The 12,143-nt window shown below is 43.6% G+C and overlaps 1 protein-coding gene across 6 annotated transcripts in view; it reads left to right on the top strand.

The window, feature by feature from the left end:
- Positions 1–12,143, top strand: part of LOC119946736 (transcriptional repressor CTCF-like) — a 99,514-nt gene that overhangs the window by 48,920 nt on the left and 38,451 nt on the right. For all 6 annotated transcript variants that reach the window (XM_038768169.1, XM_038768164.1, XM_038768168.1 and 3 more), the window contains one exon: positions 3,286–3,421. In XM_038768169.1, coding sequence (XP_038624097.1) covers positions 3,286–3,421 — 136 coding nt within the window. The remainder of the gene's footprint in view (positions 1–3,285; positions 3,422–12,143) is intronic.

Genomic DNA, 12,143 nt, shown 5'->3' with positions numbered 1-12,143 from the left:
AAGTACAGTGAGTAGGTTGGCGTTAGAGGAGTTAAGTGGGTGGGCTGAGTTGCAATAGAAAATATAAGAGGTAGGAAGAAGCGAGCAAGGTGCTTGAGAGCTTCATAGCCAAGGGCAAGTAAGGAAGCTGATGCAGTAGTCAAGGCAGGCTAGGATACATGTTTGTATTAAAGTGGTAGCAGTTTGAATGGAAAATTGTCCTTCACTGTAGAGTCAGTATGGCCAAGTGAAACGAACACAGGCCTGGGAATAAAGGTACCTAAATTCTAATTCCAGCTCTGCCACTTGCCACTTCTGTGAACTTAGACAAGTCACTTGTCTGTGTCTCAGTTCCCTCATACTTAGAGTGGCATGTGGGACAGGAAGTTAGTATGTACTAAGTGCTTAGTATGCTGATGGGAGAAGCAGGGTGGCTCAGTGGAAAGAGCACAGGCTTGGGAGTCAGAGGTCATGGGTTCTAATCCCAACTCCACCACATGTCAGCTGTGTGACTTTGAGCAAGTCACTCAACTTCTCTGTGCCTGTGTTGTCTCATATGTAAAATGGGGATCAGACTGTGAGCCCCATGTGGGACAACCTGATTAGCTTGTATCCCCCCAGCACTTAGAACAGTGCTTGGCACATAGTAAGCGCTTAACAAATGACATTATTATTACTATTATTATTATTTTTACAGTGCTTCGATTCGCCCTCGTCCCCCTCTCCATCCCCCCATCTTACCTCCTTCCCTTCCCCACAGCACCTGTACATATGTATATATGTTTGTACATATTTATTACTCTATTTATTTATTTATTTATTTTGCTTGTACACATCTATTCTATTTCTTTTATTTTGTTAGTATGTTTGGTTTTGTTCTCTGTCTCCCCCTTTTAGACTGTGAGCCCACTGTTGGGTAGGGACTGTCTCTATATGTTGCCAACTTGTACTTCCCAAGCGCTTAGTACAGTGCTCTGCACACAGTAAGCGCTCAATAAATACAATTGATTGATTGATTGATTGATTCCCCCCTTCCAGACTATGAGCCCATTGTTGCTGAATTGTACTTTGCAAGCACTTAGTACAGTGCTCTGCACAGTAAGCACTCAGTAAATATGATTGAATGAAGGAATTAATGAACATGGTAAATGCTTAACAAATACTGTGGTTATTCTTGACAGGAAGCTCCACCATCCATCATCATCATCATTGCATAGTTATGGTTCACTCATTCATTGTCGTATTTATTGAGTGCTTACTGTGTGTAGAGCACTGTACTTAGTGCTTAGGGAGTACAAGTTGGCAACATTTAGAGATGGTCCCTACCCAACAACAGTCAGAAGGGGGAGACAGACAACAAAACAAAACATGTGGACAGGTGTCAAGTCGTCAGAATAAATAGAAGTAAAGCTAGATGCACATCATTAACAAAATAAATAGAATAGTAAATATGTACAAGTAGCATAAGTAGAGTAATAAATGTACAAACATGCATACAGGTGCTGTGGGAAGGGGAAGGAGGTAGGGCAGGGGGGATGGGGAGGAGGAGAAAAAGGAGGCTCAGTCTGGGAAGGCCTCTTGGAGGAGGTGAGCTCTCAGTAGGACTTTGAAGGGAGGAAGAGAGCTAGCTTAGCTTGGTTAAATGTAAAGTGTACAAACTATTGAAAAAATGAGAAGTTGAATGTGTTCCTGAGTCTTTGTAAGGAGGCTTCTGCAATAGAACAAAATTTTAGTGCCAGATATGGTGGTGGTTTTTCCACTTCAGTGAAGATTTTGTCCAGTGTAGGCCAGCAACAGATTTCTGTATAAAGTACTTTGTAGAAGTTTAGCTCCTTTGATCTCTTCTTCTGCAATCACCTTCCTCTGGGCATCTGGTTGTAACTTCTAAACTATTTATTTAGAATAGTAATTATAATTATGATGTCATATAGTATTTGTTAGCATTTACTATGTACAAAACACCATAGTAAACACTGAAGTAGATAAAGAATAATCAGATTGGGTACAGTCCCTGTCCTTCACAATATTCCCAGTATAAGGAAAAGGGAGAACAAATATTGTATCCTCCATTTTATAGATAAGAAACCTGAGGCACAAAAGAACTAAGTGACTTGCACAAGGACACGCAGCAGATATATAGCAGATAGCAGAACCTAGATTGAATAGAACCAAGCCCAATCTTCATCCCTGTTTTACTATAAATCAAACAGGTTTGCCTAGTAATTTCCACATTCCAGATCTACTATTGGTCTCACATTGTACATATTTTTTTTTTACTCTATTTATTTATTTATTTTATTTGTACATATCTATTCTATTTATTTTATTTTGTTAGTATGTTTGGTTTTGTTCTCTGTCTCCCCCTTTTAGACTGTGAGCCCACTGTTGGGTAGGGACTGTCTCTATGTTGCCAATTTGTACTTCCCAAGCGCTTAGTACAGTGCTCTGCACATAGTAAGCGCTCAATAAATATGATTGATGATGATGATGATGATGAGAAGCAGTGTGGCCTAGTTGAAAGAGCCTGGGCCCGGGAGTCAGAGGACCTGAATTATAATCCTTTCTCCACCACCTGCCTGCTCCATCTATGGATGTGTGACCTCCATCTATTCACTTCTCTAGTCTTCCATTTCAACCCAATTTGCTTGTATCTACTTCATTCATTCATTCATTCATTCAATCATATTTATTGAGCACTTACTGTGTGCAGAGCACTGTACTACGTACTTGGGAAGTACAGGTCGGCAACATATAGAGACGGTCTCTACCCAACGGGCTCCAGCGCTTAGTGCAATGCCTGGCATATAGGAAATGTTTACCAAATACCGCAGTTATTATTGTTATTATTATGCTCCAGTAAAGTCTGTGAAAACTGTGAAGAGGTCCTGATAATGGTCTCTTCATCTCTTCTAAGTCTGTTAAGCAATAAAAATAATTTCCCTGTCCCATTATCTGATCGGAAACTTACACTGTGACTCCAGAAGTGTTTGGTTGTTAGAAAGACTCTGGCTAGGATTTTGCCAATCATGCAACCATTTTTCTCCATTACTTTAATAACTGCAGTCCGATCTTTCACCTCTTTCAGTAAGTCGTAACTAATTCTGAAAGGGATAAGAACTCACCTCCCTGCAGTGTGGAAAGAGGATTTCAAGCGGCTCACTATCCAAGGGGGAAATCCTTCTCAGCTTTAAGGCAAATGCAGCAATTATGGATCATCCACCATCAAAGTGATCCTTTGACATATGTATGTAACTTCCAAAGACTCAATTTATTGCAGCTAAAATATGTTTCTCTTCCTCTGGTTAGAACACCATGGCTAGACATGCAGATAATTGTACTGGTCCAGATGATGTAGAAGGAGCAAATGGAGGAGAAACCAAGAAGGGTAAACGTGGAAGGAAGAGAAAGATGCGGTCTAAGAAAGAGGATTCTTCTGACAGTGGTAAAAATCTCCCATAATTAGTTTTTCAGTGCTATGTAGATATTGTATTTTGTTAATCTTAGTAAACAAGTAGTAGCAAATAATTAGCTGTCTTTAATTGCTTAATTGCTCTGGATGTCTGCCCACCACCTAAAACTCAACTCCTGAACTCCTGAACTCCTTGTCTTCCCTCCCAAGCCCTGCCCTCTCCCTGACTTTCCCATCTCTGTTGACGGCACTACCATCCTTCCCGTCTCACAAGCCTGCAACCTTGGTGTCATCCTCGACTCCGCTTTCTCATTCACGCCTCACATCCAAGCCGTCACCAAAACCTGCCGGTCTCAGCTCCGCAACATTGCCAAGATCTGCCTTTCCTCTCCATCCAAACCGCTACCCTGCTCGTTCAAGCTGTCATCCTGTCCCGTCTGGACTACTGCATCAACCTTCTCTCTGATCTCCCATCCTCGTGTCTCTCCCCACTTCAATCCATACTTCATGCTGCTGCCTGGATTGTCTTTGTCCAGAAACGCTCTGGGCATGTTACTCCCCTCCTCAAAAATCTCCAGTGGCTACCAATCAATCTGTGCATCAGGCAGAAACTCCTCACCCTGGGCTTCAAGGCTCTCCATCACCTCGCCCCCTCCTACCTCACCTCCCTTCTCTCCTTCTACAGCCCACCGTGCACCATCCACTCCTCTGCCGCCAATCTCCTCATCGTGCTTCGTTCTTGCCTGTCCCGCCATCGACCCCCGGCCCGTGTCATCCCCCGGGCCTGGAATGCCCTCCCTTTGCCCATCCGCCAAGCTAGCTCTCTTCCTCCCTTCAAGGCCCTACTGAGAGCTCACCTCCTCCAGGAGGCCTTCCCAGACTGAGCCCCTTCCTTCCCCTCCCCATAGTCCCCCTCTCCATCCCCCCATCTTACCTCCTTCCCTTCCCCACAGCACCTGTATATATGTATATATGTTTGTACATATTTATTACTGTATTTATTTATTTATTTTACTTGTACATATCTATTCTATTTATTTTATTTTGTTATATGTTTGGTTTTGTTCTCTGTCTCCCCCTTCTAGACTGTGAGCCCACTGTTGGGTAGGGACTGTTTCTATATGTTGCCAACTTGTACTTCCCAAGCGCTTAGTACAGTGCTCTGCACACAGTAAGCGCTCAATAAATACGATTGATTGATTGATTGATTAATACATGGTGCTCATCCTGCAGTTAAACTCGTTTGATCCTGATTCTTTACAGAAAATTTTCAATTGTAGTCTAAAAAGTAATAATTTTATTTAGTCTTTTGTGTTCACATAGAAATTCAGCATACTATAAGCCAGCATCCTATGTAAAATTTCTTAAACTGATATTTTAGAATCAAAATAGTTAACTGTGATTGTATTTTTTTTATTTGCTGTGAATTTATAACTATTTGGCATTTTAAGTAACTCACTACACTGGTTTTCACAGCAGTTAGAACCTGGGGAAAAAAACAGAAGAAGCCCTAAGGACTTTTACAAAATAAAATATTTTTTTGTTACATAAGTTTCCTAATCGTGGTGAGTTAATGAAAATCAAAACAGTTGTTTTTTCCTTGAAACTGCATAGGTAGTATTCAGGGTGCCATAGTCAACATGTGCAGGTATTTTTAACTCTTCCAAAAGAAAACATGAATATATGTTTGGTGATAATGTTAAATAAAGCCACTCCTGGAGACAGACCCTGTTACTCTATATCAAACTTGGGTCAATAACTGAACTTTTTAAATCCAGGCACTAGCATAAACCCAACTGGAGCAACTCTAGAGCAGCTCCAGATGAAGGAGGAACGATGCATGGTAGAAATTTAGAAGCTACAAGAGGTAACCAACTGTGAGAACAGTAAGACATTTTCCAAAGGCCTTGCAATGTATGGACTGAAGATCAGTTATATTTATCTAATCCTAAATGATTATTATTACTGATGATAATAATAATGATATTTAGTAAGCTCTTACTATGTGCCAGGCACTGTACTAAGCACTGGGGTGGATACAAGCAAATGGAGTTGGACCCGGTACCTGTCCCACATGGGGCTCTCAATCCCCATTTTATGGATGAGGTAACTGAGACACAGAGAAGTAAAGTGACTTGCTATGGTCATAGCAGACCAATGGTGGAGCTGGGATTAGAATCCATGACCTCCTGACTCCCAGGCCCTTGCTCTGTCCACTATACCATGCTGCTTCTCGAAGGGGCACAACTACTGACTGATCATACTGTAGTATTTATTGGTCAAGGACACTGAGCATATCAGTAGATTTCTCAGTTATCCAGTGACAGGCAGTCTTGAATATAGAGCAGGTTCCTTCAGTCATTTCCATCAGAATTCTCATAAGAACAAGCTGCAAATTGAAAAGATCCACCAGTTAGTTGTGGCCAGGGAATGTGTCTGTTTATTGTTATATTGTACTCTCCCAAGTGCTTAGTGCAGTGTTTTTCACACAGTAAGTGCTCAATAAATACGAATAAATGAATGAATTATTGAAAGGGAAGTACAGCCACAGGAGTTCAAAGATATATCCATTGTCTGGATGTACAAAGAGAATGTACTTTGTATATACTCCTATGGAGGTCAAAGATATACCCATTGTCTGGGTGTACAGAGAGAAGGACTGAGTCCTGTACATGAACTTAGACTTCACAAAAAGCTTTTGATTCAGTAAATTTTGATAGCATGTGAGCTTTTATTCACAAATTTTTTTTTGAAAATGCATGAAAATCACACTTCATGGGAAACTATCCTGTGACCTTTGACCTCGACAAATCCTGTGACCTCTCTTTCATCCTAATCTTCCTCGACCTTTCAAACTTCCTTCCACACTGTGAACCACCTTCTTCTCTCCTGGAGACATACAGCCTTGACATGACTGACACTGTCTGTTCCTGGTTCTCTTCCTGTCTTCCTGGCCACTCATTCTCAGTCTTTTCCTCAAGCTCCTTCTTTCCTCTTCCCCTGTGTTAGGCACTCAAGACTCAGTTCTGGTTCCCTTTCTATTCTCCATTAACACCATTCATTTGGAGAAGTCATTTTGTCCCTTGGCTTCAACTACCATCTCTGCAAATGATTCTGAAATCTACATCTTCAGCCATGATCTCTCCTCTGTAGTCTCATATTTCCTCTTGCCTAAGTACCTTTCTATTTAGATGCCAACATCGCCAAGATCCACCCTTTCCTCTCCATCCAAACCGCTAGCCTACTGGTTCAATCTCTCATCCTGTCCCGACTGGATTACTGCATCAGCCTCCTCTCTGATCTCCCATCCTTGTGTCTCTCCCCACTTCAATCTATACTTCATGCTGCTGCCCGGATCATCTTTGTTCAGAAATGCTCTGGGCATGTTACTCCCCTCCTCAAAAATCTCCAGTGGCTACCAATCAACCTACGCATCAGGCACAAACTTCTCACTCTCGACTTCAAGGTTCTCCGTCACCTCACCTCCTCCTACCTCCCCTCCCTTCTTTCCTTCTACAGCCCAGCCCACACCCTCTGCTCTTCTACTGCTAACCTCTTTACTGTGCCTTGTTCTCGCCTGTCCCACCATTGACCCCCTGCCCCCGTCCTCCCCCGACCTGGAATGCCCTCCCTCTGCACATCCGCCAAGCTAGCTCTCTTCCTCCCTTCAAAACCCTACTCCAGGAGCTCACCTCCTCCAGGAGGCCTTCCCAGATGGAGACCCCCATTCTTCTCCCCCTTCCAATCCCCATAACCCTACCCCCTTCCCCTCCCCACAGCACCTGTATATAAGTTTGTACAGATTTATTACTCTATTTATTTTACTTGTACATATTTACTATTGTTATTTTATTTTGTTAATATGTTTTGTTTTGTTGTCTGTCTCTCCCTTCTAGACTGAGCCCGCTGTTGAGTAGGGACCGTCTCTATATGTTGTCAACTTGTACTTCCCAAGTGCTTAATACAGTGTTCTGCATGCAGTAAGCTCTCAATAAATACGAATGAATGAATGCCCTACTGACACCTCAAACTTAACATCTCTAAAAGAGAACTCCTCATCTTCCCACTTAAGCATGGTCCTCAGCTGACCTTCCCATCACTGTAGAGAGATCTGTCTTCCTACCTCTCTCTCAAACCCATAACCTTGTTATTGTACAACATTCATCTCTCATCAATCAGTCAGTCACCAATTCTCTTGGTTCTAACTTTGCAAAATCGGTAAAATTTGCCCTTTTTTCTCCATTTGAACTGTTACATTGATCCAAGGACTTATCATGCTTAGGTTACTGCATCAGCTTCCGTGCCTCCCAGTCCAGTTCATACTTCATTTTGTTGTCAGGATCATTTTTCTATAAAAATTTTTCACCCCACCTCAAGAATTTCCAGTGGTTGTCCATCCTCCTCTGCATCAAACAGAAACTCCTAACCATCAGTGAGTAGTGTTTATTGCTTATTGAGTGCTTATTGTGTCCAGAGCACTGTACCAAGCCCTTGGGGGAGCACAGTGCAACAGGATTAGCAGATTTTTTCCTTGCCCACATGAGTTTCTAGTCTAGGTAGGGATGCAAATATGAATAAATAGGTAATGTACTATGTGTACTTTAAAAATAGGTACAAAAATGCTTTAGGGTTGCTGTAGAGTGAATATCAAAGGTCCAATGGTCACTTTAAAGTGCTAGCTTAAGGCCCTCAGTCAGTCAGTTGTATTTATTGAGTGTTTACGATGTGCAAAGAGCTATGTACTAAGCACTTCCGGAGAGTTCAGTATAACAGAAGTGGAAAACATTCCCTTCCAACAAGGAGTTCCAGTGCGGATTTCCTAGTACAGCTTCAGTCCCCTAACTTCAGTCTACTAACAGTACCTTGATCTTTTGTTGATTTTGCCACCAACCCTTTGCCCATGTCCTGCTTTAGCCTGGAACCCCCTCCCCTATCATATCTGGTGGCTGATCATTCTCCCCATCTTCCAAGCCTTATTAAAATTATGTATATCTTCCGAAAGGCCTTCCCCAAATGAGCCCTCATTTTCCTACTCTGTCTCCTTTCTGCAACATCCTTGCACTTGGATTTTTATCCTTTTTCTTTCTCTTTTTTTATTTAATGGCATTTCTTAAGTGCTTACTATGTGCCAGGCAATGAATGTGAGCACTACGATATATAAAACCTTAGATACAGTCCATTGGAAAAGCAACATAGCATAGTGGAAAGAGCACAGACCTGGGAGTTAGAAGGTCATTGGATAGAGAAGCAGTGTGCCTTAGTGGAAAGACCATGGGCTTGGGAGTCAGAGGTCGTTGGGTTCTAATCCTGACTCCACCACTTGTCACCTTTGTGACTTTGGGCAAGTCACTTAACTTCTCTGTGCCACAGTTCCCTCATCTGTAAAATGGGGATTAAGACTATGAGCCCCACGTGGGACAAACTGATTACCTTGTCTCTACCCCAGTGCTTAGAACTGTGTTTGGCACATAGTAACTGCTTAACAAATGTCACCATTATTATTATTATTATTTAACTTCTGTGCCTCAGTTATCTCATTTGTAAAATGGGGATTGAGACTGTGAGCCCTGTGCTCCCGTATTGACACCCATGCCCATCATCCCCGTCAGCTCTTCCGTACATTTAACTCCCTTCTCAGGCCCCCTGTTCCTCCCCCTCCTTCTTCCCTAATGATCTGGCCTCCTACTTCATTAGTAAAATTAACTCTATCAGGTCTGAGCTCCCGAAAGCCACTCTTCCCCCTTCTCCAACCCCCCTACTTTCAACCCTCTGGGCTATTCTCCCATCCTTCCAAGCAGTATCCTCAGATGAGATCTCCTCCCTCCTCTCAAGTGCTACTCTGGCCATCTATGCTTCTGACCCCATTCCCTCTCATCTTACGAAATCTCTCACCCCTTCCCTTCTCTCCTCCTTAACTTCCATCTTCAGCCACTCACTCTCCACTGGTTCCTTCCCCTGTACCTTCAAACATGCCCACGTCTCCCCCATCCTAAAAAAACCCTCCCTTGATCCCACCTCCCATTCTTGTTATTGCCCTAGCTCCCTCCTACCATTCCTTTCCAAACTACTTGAACGAGTCGTCTACACCCACTTCCTGGAATTCCTCAATGCCTACTCTCTCCTCGACCCCCTCCAATCTGGCTTCCGTCCCCTGCATTCCATGGAAACTGCCCTATTAAAGGTCACCAGTTACCTCCTGCTTGCCAAATCCAATGGCTCCTACTCTTTTCTAATCCTCTTCAACCTCTCAGCTGCCTTCTACACTGTGGAACACCCCCTTCTGCTCAACACGCTATCCAACCTTGGCTTCACAAACTTTGTCCTCTCCTGGTTCTCCTTTTATCTCTCCGGCCATTCATTCTCAGTCTCCTTTGCAGTTTCCTCTTCCCCCTCCCATCCCCTTACTGTAGGGGTTCCTCAAGGGTCAGCTCTTGGTCCCTTTATGTTCTCTATGTACACTCACTCACTCGGTGAACTAATTCACTTCCACGGCTTCAGTTATCATCTCTACACTGATGACACCCAAATGTACATCTCTGCCCCTGCTCTCTCTCCCTTCCTTCAGACTCATGTCTCCTCCTGCCTTCAGGACATATCTGGATATCTGCCCACCATCTAAAACTCAATATGTCCAAGTCTGAACTTTTTATCTTCCCTCCCAAACCCTGCCCTCTCCCTGACTATCCCATCACTGTAGATGGCACTACCATCCTTCCCATCTCACAAGCCCGCAGCCTCCTCTCTGATCTCCCATCCTCCTGTCTCTCCCCACTTCAGTCTATACTTCATGCTGCTGCCTGGATCATCTTTGTGCAGAAACGCTCTGGGTATGTTATTTCCCTCCTCAAAAATCTCCACTGGCTATCAGTCAACCTACGCATCTGGCAAAAACTCACAGTCGGCTTCAAGGCTGTCCATCACCTTGCCCCCTCCTACCCCACCTCCCTTCTTTCCTTCTACAGCCCAGCCCGCACCCTCTGCTCTTCTGCCGCTAAACTCATCACTGTGCTTCATTGTCGCCTGTCCCATTGTCGACCCCATGCCCACGTCCTCCCCCGACCTGGAATGCCCTCCCTCTGCACATCCGCCAAGCTAGCTCTCTTCCCCCCTTCAAAGCCTACTGCGAGCTCACCTCCTCCAGGAGGCCTTCCCAGACTGAGCCCCCTCTTTCCTCTCCCCCTCTGCATCCCCCCACCCTACCTCCTTCCCCTCCCCACAGCACCTGTATATATATTTGTACAGATTTATTATTCTATTTATTTTACTTGTACATATTTACTATTCTATTTACTTTGTTAATGACGTGCATCTACCTTTACTTCTGTTAATTCTGATGACTTGACACCTGTCTACATGTTTTGTTTTGTTGTCTGTCTCCCCCGTCTAGACTGTGAACCCGTTGTTGGTTAGGGACTGTCTCTATATGTTGCCAACTTGTACTTCCCAAGTGCTTAGTACAGTGCTCTGCACACAGTAAGTGCTCAAATAGTATGATTGAATGAATGAATGAATGACAGGGACTGTGTCGAACACAACTTGCTTGTATCCACCTAAGCACTTAGTACAGTGCCTGGCACATAGTAAGCGCTTAACAAATTCCATAATTATTATGTCCCACATGGGGTTCACAGTCTTAATCCTCATTTTTTAGGTTAGGTAAACAGGTAAGATAGATGAGATGAGATACAGTAGTAAGTTGGCATTGGAGGAGGCTAAGTGAGTGTGTTGGATTGTAGTAGGAAATCAGTGAAGTAAAATACTTGGAAGTACATAAAGTTTACAGTACTTTAAAGCCAGTGATAAGGAGTTTCAGTTTAGTACATAGGTTGTTGAGCAACCACTGGGGCTTCTTGATATGTTGGGAAACATGGGCTTAACATGTTTTCAGAAAATGACAGAGGCAGCAGAGTGAAGTATTCATTCATTCATTCAATTGTGTTTATTGAGCGCTTACCATGTGCAGAGCACTGTACTAAGCGCTTGGGAAGTACAAATTGGCAACATATAGGGACGGTCCCTACCCAACAAAGGGCTCACAGTCTAGAAAGGGGAGACAGACAACAAAACAAAACAAGTAGATAGGTGTCAGTACCATCAGAATAAGTAGAATTATAGCTATAGTCACATCATTAATAAAAAGAGTAATAAATATGTACAAATATATACAAGTGCTATGGGGACAGGAAGGGGGTAGGGCAGAGGGAGGGAGTGGGGGCAATGTGGGGGGAGGAGGAGCCGAGGAAAAGGCGGGGGGCCCAGTCTGGGAAGGCCTTCTGGAGGATGTGAACCTCTCAATAGGGCTTTGAAGGGAGGAAGAGAGCTAGTTTGGCAGATGTATGGAGGGAGGGCATTCCAGGCCATGAGCAGGACGTGGACCAGGGGTTGACGATAGGTAAAGTGAGAACAAGGCCCAATGAGGAGGATAGCAGCAGAGGAGGGTAGTGTGCAGGCTGGGCTGTAGAAGGAAAGGAGGAAGGTGAAATGGGAGGGGATGAGGTGATGGAAATCTTTGAAGCCAAAAGTGAGGAGTTTTTACTTCAAGCAAAGGTTGATAGGCAACCACTGGAGATTTTTGAGGAGAGGAGTGACATGTTCAGAGCATTTCTGTTCAAAAATAATCCGGGCAGCAGAGTGAATAGATGGAAGTAGGGAGAGACAGGAGGACAGGAGGTCAAAAAGGAGGCCAGTGCAGTAATCCAATTGAGATGAGGTGAGAGATTGAATCAACAGGATAGCAGTTTGGAAGGAGAGGAAA

This window comes from Tachyglossus aculeatus, chromosome Y3, assembly GCF_015852505.1.
Source record: "Tachyglossus aculeatus isolate mTacAcu1 chromosome Y3, mTacAcu1.pri, whole genome shotgun sequence".
Lineage (NCBI taxonomy): Eukaryota > Metazoa > Chordata > Mammalia > Monotremata > Tachyglossidae > Tachyglossus > Tachyglossus aculeatus.
This window is presented reverse-complemented; position numbering and strand designations above follow the sequence as displayed.